We start from the raw sequence: 20324 nt of genomic DNA, 5'->3' as shown, positions 1-20324 counted from the left end.
AATTTAAAAAAAAAGGTGTTTCGTATCTGCTTTTCCTATCCCTTGTTTAGCTTGGATGTTTGTTATAGGCTTCAAGATGGACCAGCCTGTGGCCAATCAGAGAAGAAGGGAACATCTCAAGACCCTCCTCCCACGGATGTCACCATGACAACCGCTTCTCGCGTATGGTCTCTGCAGTCAAGATGGCGGAGGAAGAGAAGGAATCGGCAGTAAGTGCTAAACTGACTTGTCTTGTAAACAATTAAAATTACTTTTAAATTCAGTTGTCGGTTGTTCCCATACAACGGGTTACTATTGTTAACATATGATATCTCATCTCAGCTCATACATTTTAGCAGTTGTTACCGCAATTCCTCTTAAATCGTGGCTAATGCAGCTAACTCACTTTGCACAGCCTATAATCTCCCAGTTGCTCGATTACCGTTTGAGGCCACTGGTCCATCTGTCAGTAGTAGTAAGCAACTCGCTATTCCCTTCACATGCTTTAATGTTCTATAACCAAAGTAACTAACGTTGCATCTATGATTGTGGGAAAGCTATTGAGCTACATGTATATTTTCAGACCCACTGTGAAAAATACACATGACACAAGCTTATTTAGATACCCATATAAGCGTTTAGTTAAAGAATCTGGTGTGTTGTTTTCCTTCTCCCCAACAATCCGACGGGAAACTTTTTGAATGAAATGGCAATATCATGAAAGTAAATCTTGAGGGCTAATGTCTATTTAGTAAACTTATTTACTTTTATGATTTTTTTTTTGTGGCAGCTCCCTATCGCTACAGAGCCCAAGAAACGACGCGCCCCTAAAGGTAGGACATATGTTTAAGCTTAAATATATTAATGTGTAGGCCTGTATCATAAAATGATGTGCTGCTGTCTTGTTTTTGTTCAGCTTTTTTGCATTGAATTCGTACTTGTTATGATCCGTTATCAACTCCACATCTTAAATTAAAGCAGCTCACAGAGTTATGGTTTATATGAATGTTTCATACAAACCAAACCCAATACAATAATGTTAAACATACATACTGAAAACGTTTCCTGCAGAGGGCGATATCGCCCTTTTTTCCACTTTACATAAGTATTGTATAGCCTTTGCGTCTATGTTTTGCATCCATATGTGTTACATCCACTTTACATAAGTATTGTATAGCCTAAGCAGGCCTTCATATTCATCACATGTTCAAAACATTTTTCTTTGAATCGGTTACTAATGCCAATTAATCATTTTGTTTGTTAGATTATCACATCATAATTATTTTTGTGTATGCGTTATATTTGTATACAATGTGGAACTTGGTTGACTGCACTACGTATGCCTTTTATTGGTACATTCTGTGTTTCCCATGAGTGTTTTATTTTGGGTTGCCTAACCTCCTCTGTTCCCCTCAAACGGTTGATGGTGGAGTTTACATTGAAGATTTTTTTTGCTATTCAAGTGTTCAACTATGTAGACTACACTTTATTAATAATGTGTTTGGTATTCAAACACATGCAAAATATATTCCTGATATTCTTTTGGAGCACTGTGATCTTTGAGTTGAGTAAAGATGAACCCCCTCATCGTTTCGTCTCCTACGTGCTAAGTCTTGCGGCAATACTTTTTGGAATCCAACATAATTTCATTTCATCACACGTTCCATGTGTCTTTTGATCTCAGCATGGCTCTCCTCTGCTCTCATCCTCTTTTAAACAGATGCTTAAAAGACCTCAGAAGGCAAATCTTTTTTATAACGTTAGCAAAATCGTACGCCACGATGAGCAGACTCCGCCATTTTTACGATGAAATAGTATTTCTGTCTACAGGGCTTTATGCAGCAGGCTCCATGCTGTGCTCCTCACCCTTTGTTTCCATCCGCTCTCCATTCACAATGGCAGGGATACATGTCACATAGACACACCCTTCCCAGAACCACCCTCATCCCACAAATCTGCCCAGCTTTAGTTTCTCTACGTGGACTTCGGAGTGCCAAGGGGCCACAGCTGAAACCAAGAGACAAGGATATTATTACTGCCTCAGCAGGAGGGAAAGCCGATTAAGTCACTGAAAATAGGGCCGCTCTACATCTTGATGTGGCAAAATAAAGTGTGGGGAATTTGCAGTTCCTCAGTCAGAGATGGCAGGCGACTTATATGAAGCAGATGCATAAATCATTAGGCCCAATTTGTTGTTTTAGAAGCAAAAGAACCCTGGCATGAGCGCTAAAGGCTAACTGTATAATTTTACACCAGAATGTCATTAACAATGTTTTCCAGAGTGAGCAGGAAATTCAAAGCCCACGTTGTGACTTCACACACAAATCCTTTTTTTTCTTTTGGCCTTCGGAAAAGTAGAAGGCGGAAGATAACAGGATTACCAGGATCAAACCAGAATTCCAATCGCTGCCTTACAGGATATCATATCGTACTGTCATACGAATGGCTTTGACCACTCTGGTTCTACCTCAGATTCTTAAACCTAAAGCTTTGTATTGAATTGATCCTCATTCCACCCCAGCTTGCTTTCTTATGTCTGTCTATATGCATTATGTTTGTAGACGCAAACCCCTTGTTGGCTGGAGACATTGTTGCCTAGGTAACACGAATATGTTAACATGCATGAGCAATAAGAGACCTCAATGTTGAACAGAAACTGAAAAAGCTTACCATCAAGCTGAGGAGTACCTGAATAATCTGTTTTGCTGTCAAATAAAAAATGTGCTATAACCTCCAAGGTCAAAATTATTTTAGAGAAAATAAAAATATATACAATTGTTTTCGGAGGAGTAGATTCAAGGTTTAACACAAAACAATCCAATTCCTCAGCTCCAGAGCTTCCTATCTTGGAGAGAAGGAACTGGCTCATTCACCTACACTATATCCGCAAAGACTATGAGACCTGTAAGGTGAGCAGCTTCTCTCCTCCCCCTCCATCTTGTTCCTGTCACTTGCTGAGGTAGACGGTTAGTTTGGGCCAGGTTGACCCCTTCATGCAACCATTTGACAACCCTTTTATTTTTAAGAGACCAGGCTTTCTCCCACCTGAGAGGTCTTTAGTTCAAGCCCCTTGTTTTTTCCATGCCTGTCCGTGGGTTGTTTAAGATACTCAACCCCTTACGGCACTCTGGGTAGCCATGCAGATTGCTGACCCTGGCAAACAGACTTTCGCTCAAAAGTAAACTTCTAGAAATAGCCACAAAATCTGAGACGCTGGCCAAACAGCAAATACTTCTCCTACCCCTCGTCAATAATAAGCCCCCTTGTCTAGATCCATGGTTTGTTGGAACCGACTTAAACTGGATAGAGAACAGTGCTTACAGCACAATGCAATGCATATTTGATACTTTAACGGAAAGCTCTCACTTTACACAGAGCTTTCAAGTGATTTTAAAAGTATCACATTTACATCTTGTTAAACCTAGGGCCATTTCTTTCAGAAGCCATTGTCATATTTGTTGAAATTCACTTTTAACATCCTGACAGCAATCAATAAATGAAATGCTCATTATCTGTGGCTGCCACAGGCCTGTAATAAACCTGTCAGATTATTTATTTTTGTTGCACTCATTGTGCATGAACAGAGTCTTCTACAAGGCTAGACCGACCAATTGCTTAAGCTATCAAGCTAGACATGTGTTTTGGTGGGGTGTCTTAGAGGGAGGCCTGAAGGGTGGGGTTGGTTTTTTTCAGCTGGATACTTTCGTAATCGGGCTTGCCCTGGCTGGCTTCTCAAAATGTTGTTCCCTAGGTTTAGGCTTTTTAACTTTACAGATATTTATGGGATGGTCTGAAAGAAGCTCCTACACTATTATTCATCATTAAAATACGTTGCCAGCCTATAAATGTATGCCATCCTTTGTTAGAATGGTTATTCTAATGGATTGACTTAAAAGCCCCAAATAGAAGAAGTCCAGTATTTATGGTTTGATTTCTTTGTTCTTTAACTTTTATCTCAATTCTGTTGTGGACCCAGGCCATCATCAAAGACCAGCTGCAGGAAACCAATGCGATGTGTGAATATGCCATATATGTGCAAGGTAGGACAAGATTTTCCAATCAACACTCCTCTATACAGACTAGGCATGCACCAGGCAAATGGAAGAGATGAAAAAGATTCATGTGCAATTTAGCTCCCTCACACACGTTCCTCTAAAATATGCATTGTTGACCGCCCGTGGTTCTTCTGTTTAGTTTTAATGAATCGGATTAGCGCCCTTTCAATTCACAAAGGAAAAAGAAATGTTCCTTTTCTTTCCCTAAGCGTTAATCCTACGGCTGGAGGGGAAGATCCAGCAGTCCCTTGAGCTGTTTCAGAGCTGTGCCATCCTCAGTCCAACCAATGCGGACAACCTCAAACAAGTGGCCAGATCCCTGTGAGTCCCCTTGCCCAGCATGGTTTCTCCATGCTAACCCCGCCCGTCGTCTTCATCATCTAGCAACTATAGACACTGGGGGGGGGGTTGTAGTTGTATACAAACAGAATGTCAATAAACAAGGCTTTATTTTTTTGCCACTGACCATTTAAGAATTAAAGGTCAATTTGACAACACGCTGCTTTTTTGAGAGTGTTGTGAATGAGTGCGTCACGCCTATGAATTTATATACGGTCTGTTGTTTGTTTTCTTCCACTAGCTTTCTGCTTGGGAAGCACAAAGCGGCCATCGAGGTCTATCATGAGGCTGCCAGGCTCAATGAGAAAGATTGGGTAAGGAACCATAGTTCTATTCATTAGTTGGTATTATGTGTTATGGGGGAGGGGATGAAGGGCTATTTTCAATTGTAAAATTACAAAAGGAGTGTATTTAAATAAAACTAAAAAGTGACATACTAATGGTGTTCATATTAACTACGGTATTAATTTATACATTATGAGGGTAAGGGTTAACCCTAACCCTAACCACTATGCTAGTACTATTTAATTACGCTTATTACGGCATTAGCTAATGTCAATGAATGTACCCTTATTGTTAAATGTTATCGAAAGGATGGTGAGAAGTTATTCTGATTTCTTCTTCCAACTTCTTGCCAACATAGCTACTTCACTAACCTTGTTGTGGATTCTAAATCATATCAAGGTTATTGTTTAGCAGATGGTGACTGTATCTTCAGCCAGCAGCACTATCTTGCTTTGCCCAGAATCCTATATTTAATGTTGATTTGAAACATAATCTGATAAAATTGAAGTTTTAGTTAGTATGGTAATGGAAAACTCCATTCCCCCACAGTGGAGTTGCAACTTTATGCGTACTATTATCTAGAAAGTTATGATCTGTTTTGCATACTAAAGAAATCGTCCCCAACTCAGAGAGACTTGCTCAAACAGCAATGATTTTTTTATATCCAGCTGTAATACTGTCAGTGCTAGCCATCTCCCCATGAATGATTTGGCATTTCTCTTCCCACCAGGAGATCAGCCATAATCTGGGTGTGTGCTACTCCTTCATAAAGGATTTCAAACATGTGAGTATACCAACCTTTGCCACCCACTGTTCTTGTGAAGGTCCTTCCCTTTAGGATGGCCAGAGCTTTTACTCCTCTCTCTTTCTCTCTCTCAGGCTCAGGAGCATCTGAACGCAGCCCTGCAGTTGAGCAAGCATGACAGGACTTTCCTGACGCTGGGGAAGGTGCATTTGCTGGCTGGGGAGGTGGACAAAGCCGTTGAGCTGTACCAAAGCGCAGTGGAGTGAGTACAGCTTTGCGGCAACATATGCCAGATGTTAAGTGGTGGTGTTCGGCCTCAGAGTATTAAATTGAACAGGCCTTTTTAAAAAAGGGCACGTTACCAGTCCCTTGGAGAAAAAATTGCCTGCTTTCCAACTCTCCATTTGGAAGGGTTAAAACTCTGCTCTTAACATCATCATTCTTGGAGCAACCTCTGAATGCATTTGCTTGATGTATGTTTGAATAGTAAAGCCAGCCAGTCTTGAGGCAAAAGGCGGAAAGCAACATTTCAAAGCAATGTCAAAGCCCGTTTAATGATCCCAATTATCACCGTTGCTCCAATTAATTTGAGAAAAGATACGCTCGTCACCAAAAAAACACTTCAAATCCGTTTCCAATACAGTTTTTTCACCCCTCGAGGTTCATTCCAATATTCAGTTCCTCCCTAAATGCATCAGACTCTACGTTGGAGTCCTCTTTCGGTTCACTCAAAAGTTTGCATTGCCTCCTAAAGTTTTTTTTTTTCTTGTGTTGATTATTGTAATCAGCGAGCAAAGATGTAAATAAGAAAATCACTGTGCCAAGATTCTGCAACGAGACTCATTATGACTATCTCCTGTAGGGGGTAAATTAATTAATCAAATGCCCCTACACGTGCAGTAATTCTAATGAAGGACACCACTGTGCACCCCCTCAGAACTCCCCGGGAGCCCTCTTATTCACTACACTGTGGAAATCCACCCCCCACAGGTCATAATTAATACTATGCAATATGCACTGCTGAATCAAGCCCCAGATTGAGTAAGCAGCAAAAGATTGGGCCCCTCTTCTGCCTGTGTTAACTTGATACTTAGCACAGGTACTTAGTGTAATTGCATACACCGATCCAAAGTGATTCTTTCCACTTCTGATGTATTAATGCCGTCAATGCAGGTTCTCCCCAGAAAACACAGACTTGCTGACGACGCTTGGCCTGCTGTATCTTCAGGTGGGAAAAGCTGTAAATTGATGTAGAAAATTAATTATTTCATTGGCCAACAGACAATGTAGGTAGATGCTGGACTTTTTGAGAGGCAGGATTGCCTCATCAAAAGTTGTTGGCAATGCATGATTTATTTTAATTATATTTACAGTCTCTTTATTTTCTCCTCAGCTTGGAAAATACCAAAAAGCTTTTGAACACCTTGGAAATGCTTTGACCTACGATCCAAACAACTATACAGTATGCTCTTCATTACATTGATATAGCCCCTTTTGTTGTTGCCATTCATTGCATTCTGACTCCAGTTTCAAGCCTATTGGGTGAAATGTGTCTACAATCAAGTGGTTTTCCCAAAGGGAGGTTCCTCCTTCTAAACACTGTTCCTTCCTAGGCCATCCTTGCTGCAGGTAGCATGATGCAGACTCACGGAGACTTTGATGTGGCCATGAACAAGTACCGTGTGGCTGCCTGTGCCGTGCCCGAGAGCCCCCCCCTCTGGAACAACATTGGCATGTGCTTCTTCGGCAAGAAGAAATACGTGGCTGTGAGTGTTTTTTCTTTTCCTGTTGTACATGCACCCTGTATCTTTGAAGCAGAGCTATGACTATCACTGGTTGTTTAGTCAGCAGAGCGTGTCAGGGTAGCCACAGGCCTGATAGAGTTCAGGCGTGGTGCCTGAATTCAGGCTTGAGCTCGGCCATGTATGTTGTCAAGAAAAGTGAAAATTGGTGAGCGGTGCCTTTTAAAATGTCTACTCAACAAGTCAACCTACCCGACCTTTTGATTGACATGTCTGCCACCAACTAGGCGTAGTCTATATAAGGAAGTCTTTTACCTTTGTATGTTTGCACTGAGGATGGTCTGAATAGGACTGAAAACGTTTTGCACGCACTTTGGGTAGCATTTTACACTTTTATGCAATAAAAACTTATTGTTGCATCGGCTACATGGTGTGCGAGTTGCGCTCCTTTTATTGTTGTCAAGAAAGGCAATCTCTCTATGGTGTCTTCGAATGTATTTGATAATTTCAGGCAAAGATAATTTCACTTCCTATCAGCCCTGTAGCCAACATTCAATGAAAGTATTTCAATGATGTTCGTGGCCTCTGGAGTTGTGTGCAATTTCAAATTTGTAATTTCACAAATATATCAAACCAGTCATGGAGAAATGTGTGAATAATTATTGCCGCATTCAAGAGGAAATGATGGTAAGGGTAAAGGTGCTTAAATCCGACGCTGACTGACAACAAATCTGTTCTTTACCCCCTAATAATATAATTACAAATATTTCAATTTTTTCGCAAATATATAACTTTAAACAATTTGCTTATTTGAAGCATTTTAGGTATTCATGATATTTAGGTTTTATCTTCATGTTTGAATGCACTTATTGTAAGTCGCTTTGGTTAGCTAGTTTTTGGTCAATATCTTCCCTTCGTTATTTTATCTTCAAATGGTCGTAACATGACAAGTTTGTTTTGATGCAATGTCAATGAAAGACCTTAATAATATTTAACTCTTTCAATTGGATGGAATAAAATATAGTCTGATTGTTACGACCCCATTTAGTATCCAGGGGGGATCAGGGGAGTAACAAAGAATATTTTGTTTCCGGGGTACAAGGAGGAGGCTCAAACAGAGGTAAAGGTTAGCCAAAAGGTTTTTTGACATGTCAAAGAACTAAGAACCACTTTCCCAAAAAGGGTAAGCACAAAACAAAACACTACTAATACTAGCTAACAGTAGTAGCTTACTACCAGCTGCACGAGATCACATCCACAACGGCACTCCGTTCGCTAGCTCCCACACAAGCAATCGTCGACTGCCTAATTCATTCAATATCCTGATTGCTAGGGTTGCAATCAGGGGGGGGGGGGGGAAGGGCGTCCATCTGGGAAGAGAACACAGGGATCACAAACACAAACAAACTACGTCCATAACACTGATGTTATAGCCTTCGTAATAGTTTAATGACATGTTGCCTATTCTGTACTAGAATTGAACACCATTAAATAAAAAGTGACCTGTTTCATCTATTTAATCATCTAGGCGCAAATAAAATGGGGTGATTTTTATAGCCAAGGATTTGTGAAAACTAATATAGAATACTATTGTATTAACGGGCTAGCACACAGCTGGGTACAATGTTTTGTTTATTTAGTTTATTTAATCAGATCAGATATTATTACCCGCCTTCACAGTTGTTAGAAATGCTTCACTCGGTGCTCCTAGTTGCCAAATCCAAAATGGCCACTGTGGGGGCCAGAGCATTCAGTGCCATGTACCCTAATCTCTGGAATTATCTCCCCCAACATTTTTGCAATTCCATCTTCAGAGCCTGGTTAAAAACTAATTTATTACTAAACACTACTATACTACCTGAACAATACTTAGACCTCACCATCCGTTTCACTTATATATGTATGCACGTTTGTTTGTGTGCTTGTATGTTCATTTATTTTTGTCTGTTATTTACCCTTTCTTTGTAAAAATCGATTATTATGATTATGAAAGTCATATTAAATGGTTCATTCTAACCACAGGCCATCAGCTGCTTGAAGAGAGCCCACTACCTGTCACCGTTTGACTGGAAGGTTCTGTACAACCTGGGCCTGGTGCACCTCACCATGCAGCAGTATGCATCTGCATTCCACTTCCTCAGCGCGGCCGCCAACCTCAACCCACGCTTTGGGGAGCTCTACATGCTGCTGGCAGGTGGGCTAAGAGAGGGTTATGAATTGGAGTGCTTTATCTTAATCATATAACGGAAAAGGATATCCTTTCTCTACTGGGAGTCCCTCCCGCTCTTTCCCCTCTCCCCGCTAAACAGCTGTCACATTAATGTTTGTTGGTTCAATTAACATACATAGGCTATGAATCTGAATACATTTTTAGGTAGTGGCCATCCCCAAAATGCACCAGAATACAGGAAATCACATCTACCAATTTTAAATATTTCTGAGGGAGGACCCCCAGACCAGTCCATGACTACACCCCACCCACAAATGTTATCACCAGCCGCTAATGATACAGACATATATATATACACATATTATTATTTATTTTTTATAATTTTGTAACTTCTCTCAAATCCGATTAGTTGAAGTGTGCACATGATGATGAAAAATTGTGGCCCTCTTTATCATGAAAGTTGCCCATCCCTGATCTAGAGATACTAGTGAATAATTATTGAATAATTTACTTAACATCCAAATGTAATGAATATAACTCTTAATGTAACCTCCACAGCTTTTCTGTTGGAATGTAGGGTGGCTTAACATAACCAATAGTATAATGGTGTGGTTCCCTTCCACACCGTATAAGCCTGCAACAGGTACGCCTGGTTAAGTGTTTCTAATTGGAATGGTCCAATTAAAGCTCCCTCTCTCCTCTCTTAAAGCAATTCAAAACCTCCCACTCTCCTCCCTCCCTTCCTACGTTTCTCCCCCATTGAGAAGTGTTGGATTTCATGTAGTTGTTTAAAAGGGCCTCATTACTATTTTATTTATTTCAGTGTTATATGGTTGATTCTAAACGTTCAATTGCAGCAAACTAGCAATAGTCATCAAAAGTTGTTGTCCTTAAAACGACTATGGTATGATGGCAAACCCTTTCTGACTGTTCCTTTCTAAGTGTGTCCATTTAGTTGAATGCCGTGCTGTAATACTTGTGTGCATTGGGTAACCTCTCCCCAGTTGCCCTTACAAATCTGGATGACGTAGAGAACGCCAGCAGGTCCTACCAACAAGCAGTGTCTCTCGACAGGTGAGCAACCGCACAGTTAGAACTCCATTAGAGCGGTTAACAATGACCTCAGATATGTCTGGGATATATGTTTAGAATCCTTAGGCTGTGAACTTACTTGAAGACAGGAGCATGTCAGAATTGCCAGTGTTGCCAATGTTTCCCCCGACAGATCGTATCCTCCAACTTGAAACTGCGCTCAAAGTTCCAACAATCTTTGACCATGGTGTACCGTGTCCCATCAGATCAGAGCTTTGGTTGACACATTTTTTAACCGACATAATCTAAACAAAAACGACTATCTCAAATTCTTTAACTCAAATACAAGTTTAATGATTTCAAAGCGCTGAACTCCTGTAGGCATTGGCTATTTTCTAAAAGCCCAACCTGGGCTTTTAGGCAAGCACTCATCATGTGCTGACCGCGTTAGATGTCTCTGTTTGATGTTCTGTGTGGTCCTACCTCAGGTCCAACCCCTTGGTCAACCTGAACTTTGCCGTGCTGCTCTACAACCAGGGAGACAAGAAGGGAGCCCTGCTGCAGTACCAGGAGATGGAGAGGAAGGCTAGCGGGCTCCGGGAGGGCAGCAGCAGTGTGGAGTTTGATCCTGAGGTGCGTAGAGACCAGCCTCACTCTCTTTACGTTGTGTTCTTTTGTAGGTCTCGATGTTTCACTGGGGCATCTAGAGGGGTCGCTCATTCCAGCCCTCAGCTTTCCCTGGCCACAAAGATAGATCCTTCAGCAAGAGGCATAATCCTTCCAATCCACTTTTTTTTTTTTTGTTGTTTTACCTATTGTAAAGTGCTTATTTTAATATGGATTGCATTTTATATTCCATAACAAACTCCTAAACTGTCCTCCGAATAGCAGATAAAACAGCGCTCTTACTCTGCCACTCTCTTTGTCCCATTCTCCGCTGTGGGCGCCACTGACAGCTGGTGGACATGGCTCAGAAGATGGGGGCCGCCCTGCAGGTGGCAGAGAGCCCGGTGTGGACGCGACCGCCCGCAGACACCAAGTCCAAACCCCGTTCAGCAGCCGCCACCAAGAACCCCACCGCCCCCCTTGGCACCAACCAGGCCCTGGGCCAGGCCATGTCCTCGGCCGCCAGCTACAACAAAAAGATCCAGCTCTCAGCAGGTGGGTCCACTGCCAGGGGGGGAGGCGTTGGGGGAACAGTCATTAGGACTGTGCCGCTAGCTCCTGTGCAAAGCCGTTGCTGCCTGTTTGTTTCGATGCAGGTTCATCTGCTGTGTTTTAATCTGGTGCACCCCACTTGGTTTTTGAAAGGAGACATTTTTCATGGCCTTGTTGATTATTTGTATATCTGCTTTTAGCATTTATTGCATTTATACTGCTGTGTTCTCACTTGGTCAAGAGAAAAGAACTGTCACTACAGCCCTCTCACTGAGATGTCAGACGAGGCCAAAAATATTCTATTGTGCAGTTATTAGCAGGCCCTCTGTACTCAGCACACTGTAAAGCAGGTGGTGAGAGTTCCACTTCACTGGAGCGTAGCCTCTTGAACTGCCCTCCCTTTCTGGCGCCGTCAACAATGGCAGCAGCATAAAGGAACTATGAAAGCGATATCTACTAGTTGACTATATTAAGCCACTGCTCGGTTCAGCCACTTTACACAGCCGGTTCTAAGATGTAACCCTTGCTGTAGAAACATAACGCCATGTTGTTGTGTTACTGGATAAACATTGCTTATGTCATAGGCTCTGGTTTATTAAAAATAATCTTTGTGTTTAATGAGCTATTATAACATACTTTTTATTTTATTTTATTTTTTACATATTGCGGACTGGACAAATTATGGCTTAATGTAACTCGCATTTAATGATATAAGTAAGGTTATGGGTAAGGACATGGGCCAAGGACAAGTGTTACAGCAGGGATACTCCCAGCTGACGTCAGCATCATGAAAATCTGCAGTTTGAAATAACAACATGAAAGAAATGTCTGAAGTGGAGATAGACGCCAAAAAATGGATCCAATAAATCGATGCCTTTATCATTCCAAACGAATGGCCTCATGAGCCTGACGGTGTTGTGTGATTGTAGGAGCCAGCAGGGGTCCATCGATGCCTCTTGAGCCTGAGCCTTACACAGAGAACGCCCCCAGCACACCCAGCGACCCCCCTGGCCCTCCTGAACTCCAGGAGACCCCTGAGGCCCCCAAACCCCAGACCTCCAAGAGTAAAGCCAAGATGGTGGAGGGGGATTAATCCTGCGCCTGCCAAAACCTTGCCTCCCTCTCGGCAGCTCATGCCCTTTCCTTCAAGCTCCCGCAAAGCCCAGAAGCAGCTCATCCATTTTAGTTTGCATGTCGTTTTTTTGTTTTCTTTTGAGCACATAATATATTTTATGGATGAATTCTGTGATTGTTTTAAGGCATCTTTATATCAAGCCTTACTATTATGATTTCAGTAAAAATAAATCTATGAGCGGCTGATCACAAAAACCCATTCAAAGATGTTTCTTAGGAATTTCAGCTCCATTCACATAGAAGGTCAGGATGTGATTAGACTTCAAGTGAAGATTATACTTTGCCCATTTCAGTATTTGCGAAATAGGGTTTGATATGACAATCACTGGTTGACACTATGACCAGTCTTTTATTTATTTACAACCCACCATGGGTTTATTTTAATATTGTCATCTTTTTGTGAACTGTGTAAATAATTGTAAAGGCCAAGTTCATGCTCATATATATGAATAATTGTTATCTAAACATAGTTATAATTTATTGCAATAAATAGTTGTAAAAAATACAACGTTCCATTTTTTCCTAATCAAGAGAGTGTCCAAGAGGAGGCAGTGTTGATTCAGAATAGTCTGTTAATTAATAATACCTGTATCGGTCATTGTAAAAATGTAATGGCCTGTTTCATTTAGTTTTCTTTTCTTTGGGCTGCTTCTTGCTCAATTCTGACCAATCAAACCAAATGATTGGTTTGGTCAATCCATCTTGCACATCATCTGATTTGCGCGCCAGCGTAATTATCTCTGGCGAAGAAATGTGAAGGATGGTGGCTTATCGTTTATTTTGATTGTTTAAATTCAACATCTTTCAATTAATAAGGATATTATGGTTTTGCAGGAAATGGGGGTAAAAAATAAGTATGCTTTCGATGTTAATGATTTAACAGTATGCAAAATATGGGAAAATCTGGGAACGGTGCTGCATGGTTTGCAAAAATGTCAGTCAAGAATCTTGGATACTACATTAGCCTTGGCGTAGTTGAAATGCTTGAGGTTGAGTTGTAGGCTACTCCTCTTAGGATGGGATGTTGAGACTCAAAGATTGGACCTGGGCCTTTGATTAACTCATTGCAGCCACACATGAAACATAGCAAGAATGGATTCACCATTTTAGTTTAACCATGGGATCTCATGGTTTCCTTTCAGATGTCTCACTGGACATTAACATTGTTTAGGCTCAATGTTACCAATGATCTGCCCACCTGAATGTTCAACACAGTTATCATATGGGATAAGAACTAGCTACTCTCTGTTTCTCTCAGGGCTCTATAGCAAGAATAAAATGAAAGTCCCAGACGACTGTCACCATGGACTTCTTGATTTGCTGATATGTTACAAATATGTATTGGTATAGAAACAATGCATCTAACATGCTAACTAACTAGACATGGAAATTAATGCCTGGCATTGTGCAATGCCCCTGTGATATATATATAAATATATATATATATGTATGTGTATGTATGTATGTATATATGTGCATATATATATATATATATATATATATATATATATATATATATATATATATATATATATAAGGTTCCTGGGGACAGAGGGGACAGAATCAGACTGATGCTTGGGCAATACCCGGTTTTAATAATGATAAAGAGTAACAGAGTGAAACAAATAGTGGCTCACACCCCCTGGACAGGGGTCTGATTGTGAGCAGGTGCCCGCAATCAGACCCAATCAACCCAGCAGATCCATAGTGCTCCAAACATGACTCCCCAGCCCCACCTGCAGGCCAAACGGCATCCCCCCACATACCTCCACCGCCCAACACAGGCCAGGGACACATCCGGCCGCCAGCTTACTCCCCCCTCCACGACCTGAAAGTTGAAGGGCTGCAGCGCGAGGTACCATCGGGTGATCCTCGCATTGACACCCTTCATGCGGTGGAGCCACTGGAGGGCGGCGTGGTCGGAATAGAGGGTGAACGCACGACCCAGCAGGTAGTAGCGGAGACGTCGACCACTGGACTGTATCTTGGGCACTCTTACGAGTGAAGTCAGTCAAGTGGCTGGCTAGCTCCGAGAAGCGTGGCACAAACTGCCAGTAGTACCCAACCAGCCCCAGGAACCGTCTCACCTCCTTCTTGGTCCTGGGCCAAGGGGAAGCGGCGACCGCAGCGCTCTTACTGACCTGCGGCCGGACCTCCCCCCCCTAGTTGGTGCCCCAGATACTGGATATCCCTCCGCCCGATGCACTTCTTCAGGTTGGCCGTGATCCCCTCCCGCCTCAGCGACTGAAGCACGGACGTCATCCGCTGCATATGCTGCGCCCAAGTGTCACTGTAAATTACAATGTCATCAAGGTAGGTTGCAGCATACGCAGCGTGGGGCCGCAGTACATGGTCCATCAGCCTCTGAAACGTGGCCGGGCCGCCGAACAACCCTAAAGGAAGCACCTTTAATTGGTATAAACCGAGCGACGTGGAGAACGCTGTTTTCTCCCGGGATACTTGAGACAACGGATTATGCCAGTATCCCTTCGTGCAGTCTAGCGTCGATCCAGGGCATCGAACTCAGAAACTGCGTTCACCCTATGGTAATCCACACAGAACCGGACAGACCCATCCGGCTTTCCCACAAGCGCGATGGGGCTGCACCAGTCACTGTGGGCCTCCTCTACCATGCCCAACTCTGGCATTGCTGCCAATTCGCGCTGCACAACGTCCTGTTGATGGACGGGCAGCCTATAGCGGTGTGTCCGCACCAGTAACCCGGGTTGAGTCTTGATGGCATGAGTAATAAACGGGGTGCAACCAGGCAGGCAGGAAAACACATCGGCGAACTGGAGTTGCAACCCTGCAACGTTCGCCGCCTGGCTCGCAGAGAGATGGTCGCTTAAACTGACCGGAGGGTCGGGACCTGGAATAGGGACCTCAGGCCCGAACTCATCTCTCTCGTATAGCGCCATCACCAGAGCGACCGGGACCACATCATTCCAACTCTTAAGGAGGTTGATATCTGTTTGCTCTCGCCCCTGTCCGACCGCACTACCTCATAATCCACATCCCCAACTCTTCGTGTGACCACAACAGGCCCTTGCCACTTAGTAATTTGCGAGTAATTTGGTGCTAGAGGTGGGCAACAATACAAGGGCCTTGTCCCCCGGTGAGAGATTGCGTAGTCTTGTCCCTCTGTCGTACAGGAGTCTCTGATTTTCCTGGACTCGCTGCAAATGCTCATGTGACAATACCCCTACTGAGTGAAGCCTTGCACGCAATCCATGGCGTACTGTACTTCATTTTTTCTGTCACTGGACCCCTTCACCCAGTTTCTCTAATGAGGTCCAGGACTCCTCTGGGCTTGCGCCCATATAGCAACTCAAATGGGGAAAACCCTGTGGAAGCCTGGGGCATTTCCCGAACTGCAAACAACAGAGGGTCTAGCCATTTAATGCCAATTTCTAGCATCCTTGTGTACGAATTTATGGATCATTAACTTCAAGGTCCGGTTGAAACTCCCCCACAAGCCGTCTGTGGCTGGGTGATAGACGCTCATGCGGATGGCCTTGATGTTCAACAACCCGTAAAATTCCCTAAGCTTACGTGACACGAAAATGGTGCCGTGGTCAGTGAGAATCTCTTTCAGGATTCACACCAGCAATATGACATGAAACAATTCCTGCGCAATCACGGAGATGTTGCGCAAAGGAATTGCTTCCGGGTATCGGGTTGCGTAGTCGATCAGGACCACCACAAATCAATGCCCCTGTGCAGAATGTTCTAATGGCCCGATAATATCCATGTCAATGCTGACAAAGGGGGCTTCTACCAGGGGGAGGGGCCACAAGGGAGCCCTGGGGACGGCCGGGGGACATGTGCACCTCCGCCACATTCCCCGGCCAATAGAACCAAGCCATTATCCCGCGATTAAACATTAAGGGCCCTATTTTGCACCCAGCGCAATTTACTTTCTACACCGACGCATGTATTGTTGCTAGTTTGCACCTGGCGCAAAGCTGATTTTACCCCTCAGCAAACTCGCGCCACTAAACTTGCGCCCTGAGAGGCGTGTCGGTGAAAAGCAGAGGCGTGTTAAGGCACAAGTGATGCATGGTACTATCTTACAGATCGATAAAGTAGTTGCGCAACTGACCGGTAAATACCTGATCTAAGTGCACTAGTGGATAGCGCAGTTGGTGTTGCTATTTTGACGTACCATGGCAGGGCGGAACTGCAGCATAGGCTTACACACCAGTAGGCCATACACAGCACAAACATGCAAACGATCAGCCTGATTGAAATATTATGATGATGATGTGGATTGTTGAAAAAAAAGAAATTCTATAGTGGCTGCATGAATGATCAATGTAGTAGGCTATGCCATGCATTAAAATAATAATAATAATAATAACAATAATAAACTCGAGGAAAGTAGGCTATATCCCACCCTTCCAAAACAAAAAAACTTGTTTTAGGGTAAATTATACCGTTGGTTAAATTATTTGGGAAAGAACAGCTGATACAGCGGTAAGAAGTTGTACTTTTAAAACAATGCATCTGCAAACACCGTACAGCAAACACATATTTTGCACATATAAACACAAGCGCGTATTTTTTAGGATTGATGAGTATTTGATCATGCGAAAATATAGTTTTACCGTGAGTGAGTGTTTAAAAGAATGAATGAATGCGGGTGACACCATCTAACACACGCAAACTAAACACGTAATGCAGTATGCATTCCATGGCAATGTATATTAACGGGGGGACACATGCATATTATGAACACAAGTCGATAACGATAATGTATACAATACTGGTAAGAAACAATGTTTGTTATGTTTGCCGCATATGATTAAATAGACCCACAGTTACGGCCTCAGGACTGAATATCATATGTGTGTTAAGTTTTCTTTGCCGAAATTTACAAAGCGACTCAGTGTTTCTGAAGTTGTAGAAGAAAACACTTCTCCATGTGTGAATAAGGCCATATTATTTGGCCATAAACTGAGCCATTTGAAGTTTAAAATTCAGGTGGTCATGCATCTGTCTCATCGGAGACTGCAAACGCGCTGTCAAAAAATCAACTCGTCAGGTTCAAATGCGCTCATGACTCTTAAAGGGGATTGGAGATGGCACTCTCATTGGTTTATTGCAAGTTACGCCCAAAACACACCTACGGGTATTCAGACCAACCCATTTTAGATTTGCGTCGGGCGCAAGAGTAATTTATCCGCCGGTATAATAGCAACAGCGCCAGAGATCCGCCCACAAAGCTACTTCCGTTTCTCGCTTCTCACTTGCGTTTCAGACCATTAAAATAAGTGTTTAATCGTACCCCAAATTGCCCTCCATGAGGTTATAATGCGCCGCCTGGGAAATCCTTTCCCGGTGGCTCCTGGGCACCAGCAATTGGGTGACGTCCTCCTCATTGAGTGTCACGATACACACAATAAAGCCTCTCCCTAACCATCACAAAGTGTGGGTAAGCGAGCACTGTATGGCTGTTCCCAGGTACCATCAATTGGATTTCCCCGAATCCAAGATGTTGAAGGCCAGTATCCCTTCTTTAGCCGGGAGTAAAAAGGGATTTTACCGGGATTGCAATATTTTTGATAAAAACAATGGATGTTCATCATTTTTAGAGCACCCACAAATGGATCGTTTTACTGCCTTCATGGGAGCTCAGCCAGCAACTTATGTGTCTAGTTTGCTTAGAAACAATAACAGTCATTAAAGTCATTTCAACTTAATCGCCACTACAACTATTAGAACTGCACTGAATATAGTGCTAGTTGTTGCACCCACTCCAGCAAGAAATGCTGGAGTTTCATCCGCCTTGGAGCTGCACAGAAACCCCCAACCCATAGCCGACACTCTGTGAACCCCAATCAAGTCGCGACTCACCTACTGTCTGTTGCAAAGACATCCCAAGACAAACACACCAGAAGAGCAATCTTCTGAACATCTTAACTGAACTGAAGGCAGAAGGAAAACATCCCAACGAGGAACAAAACCCTGAGCCCTTCATGGTCAACGAACTGGAGAAAGCCCTGCAGGGACTGAAATGTGGTAGGGCCGCAGGCTATGACATCATATCTCCAGAATTCATAAAACACCGTGGCCCCAAAGCTCTTACCTGGCTGGCCAAATTCTACACCCGGATTGTACATACGAACACGATCCCTAAGAAGTGGCGGACAGCAAAAGTAATTGCTTTACCAAAACCTGGCAAAGACCATAAACTGCCAGCAAGCTACGACCCAATCTCTCTGCTCAGTGCCCCCTTTAAAATCTTGGAACGCCTAATACTACAGCGTATATCCACAGAAGTAGAGTCAAAACTTAATGTAGATCAGGCCAGTTTCCGCAAAGGACGCAGTACAGGGGAGCAAGTACTGTCCCTAACCACCTACATTGAAAACGGCCTGGAAAGCAAGCTTAAAACAGGGACTGTGTTCCTTGATCTCACAGCAGCCTACGACACGGTCTGGCATAGAGGCCTCCTTCTGAAACTCAGGAAAAAGCTCCCTACAGGGGCAACAGCCACCATCCAAACTCTGCTTAACAACGGGAGTTTCAGAGTACACTTAGGACAGAAAATAAGCTCATGGAAAACACAGAAAAATGGGCTCAGTCCTCTCTCTGCCCCTGTTCAATGTATACACAAATGACCTGCCCATCACCAGATCCTGCAAGTGAATCTATGCCAGGGGTCAGCAACCTTTTAGACATGCAGTGCCAGTTTGACATTTTCTCATTAATAAGTGTGCCATAAGCAACACTATATTAAATATTAAGCTGAATTATGACACAGCGACTCCAAACTGGGGTTGTAGTTTGTGACTTTAAGCTGCACACGTGCCTCAGAGTGCTCCGTCGTTAAACGACTGCGGGAGGTGCTGAGCACGTATTTCATGTGTGAGAATAACTGCTCACAGAGGTATGTCGACCCGAAGACTGACAGCAGAGCCAACGCAACGTTCCGGAGACAACTGAACTTCTCTGGAGCAGATGCCCAGCAGGCCAGGATGCAGGCTCTGTGATCTTTGACTGCTGTGGTTTCCAGTTGTTTCCGTAGCTCTGTAAACTTAAGTCAGCCAGAGTGTTGAGCTCTTCAGCTCAATCAGCTGCATTTCCATATCCTGTGTATCCAACCATTCTGTCAGGGATTAATCCAGTTCATGTCCTTCAAAGCTTTCGAGCTTGATCAGGAAAGAGAACATGGGTCCGAACCTCTTAAAGTCCCCAAATCTTGTTGTTAACTCTGACTCAAGCTTGTGCATATATGCACATATTTCAGCCGTGCTGGGAGGACAGCTCTCTTAAGTGTCGGAAGTAGCGCAGAGTGGAGGTAGCAATATCACTTGAAAATACACAAAATACAAAAGCTGTCTATGTGTCGAACATGTCCTAAACAGTTCGCCCTGCACCTTGCAGTCGGAGAAGAGCTTGTTGAGGTGTCCTGTTATGTCCGTCAGAAACATGAGTTTCACCACCCACTGCTTGTCCACCAGCTATAGATAGTCTCTGCCTTTTTCGGACAGAAAGGCCTTGACAGCATCGAAGCAGCGACAAACCGCTTCAAAACTTTTCCGCAGCTTAGCCCCCTCACAGCTGAGTGGAGAGGGAGATAGCTGTATGCGCTGTCCATCAGCTGTCCATCTCCTCGAGCAGGGGTGGAACTGTCGGTGCGTCAATGCAGATCGCTTCACTATAAAGTTGATCACCTTCGC

General features: G+C 43.3%; 1 protein-coding gene across 1 annotated transcript; it reads left to right on the top strand.

Moving 5' to 3' along the window:
- Nucleotides 1–80: 80 nt before the first annotated feature.
- On the top strand, nucleotides 81–13044 carry bbs4 (Bardet-Biedl syndrome 4). The gene is made up of 16 exons (XM_079737242.1): nucleotides 81–209; nucleotides 770–812; nucleotides 2809–2888; nucleotides 3956–4019; nucleotides 4244–4355; nucleotides 4615–4687; nucleotides 5389–5442; nucleotides 5538–5665; nucleotides 6577–6631; nucleotides 6797–6865; nucleotides 7017–7169; nucleotides 9168–9339; nucleotides 10320–10389; nucleotides 10836–10980; nucleotides 11304–11508; nucleotides 12435–13044. Exons 1-16 carry the CDS (start codon nucleotides 165–167, stop codon nucleotides 12596–12598), a joined length of 1632 nt encoding a protein of 543 aa, XP_079593368.1. The 5' UTR covers nucleotides 81–164; the 3' UTR covers nucleotides 12599–13044.
- The last annotated feature ends 7280 nt before the right edge of the window (nucleotides 13045–20324 follow it).

Source organism: Pollachius pollachius (genome assembly GCF_949987615.1).
Source record: "Pollachius pollachius genome assembly, chromosome: 5".
NCBI lineage: Eukaryota > Metazoa > Chordata > Actinopteri > Gadiformes > Gadidae > Pollachius > Pollachius pollachius.
Note: the sequence above shows the minus strand (reverse complement) of the source record. Positions and strands in the feature narration are given on the sequence as shown.

Coding starts and splice junctions, on each gene's coding strand:
- bbs4 (XM_079737242.1), top strand. CDS start 165: ATGGTCTCTGCAGTCAAGATGGCGGAGGAAGAGAAGGAATCGGCA. Junction 813..2,808: donor GAAACGACGCGCCCCTAAAG/GTAGGACATATG, acceptor CCAATTCCTCAG/CTCCAGAGCTTCCTATCTTG. Junction 5,443..5,537: donor TCATAAAGGATTTCAAACAT/GTGAGTATACCA, acceptor TCTCTCTCTCAG/GCTCAGGAGCATCTGAACGC.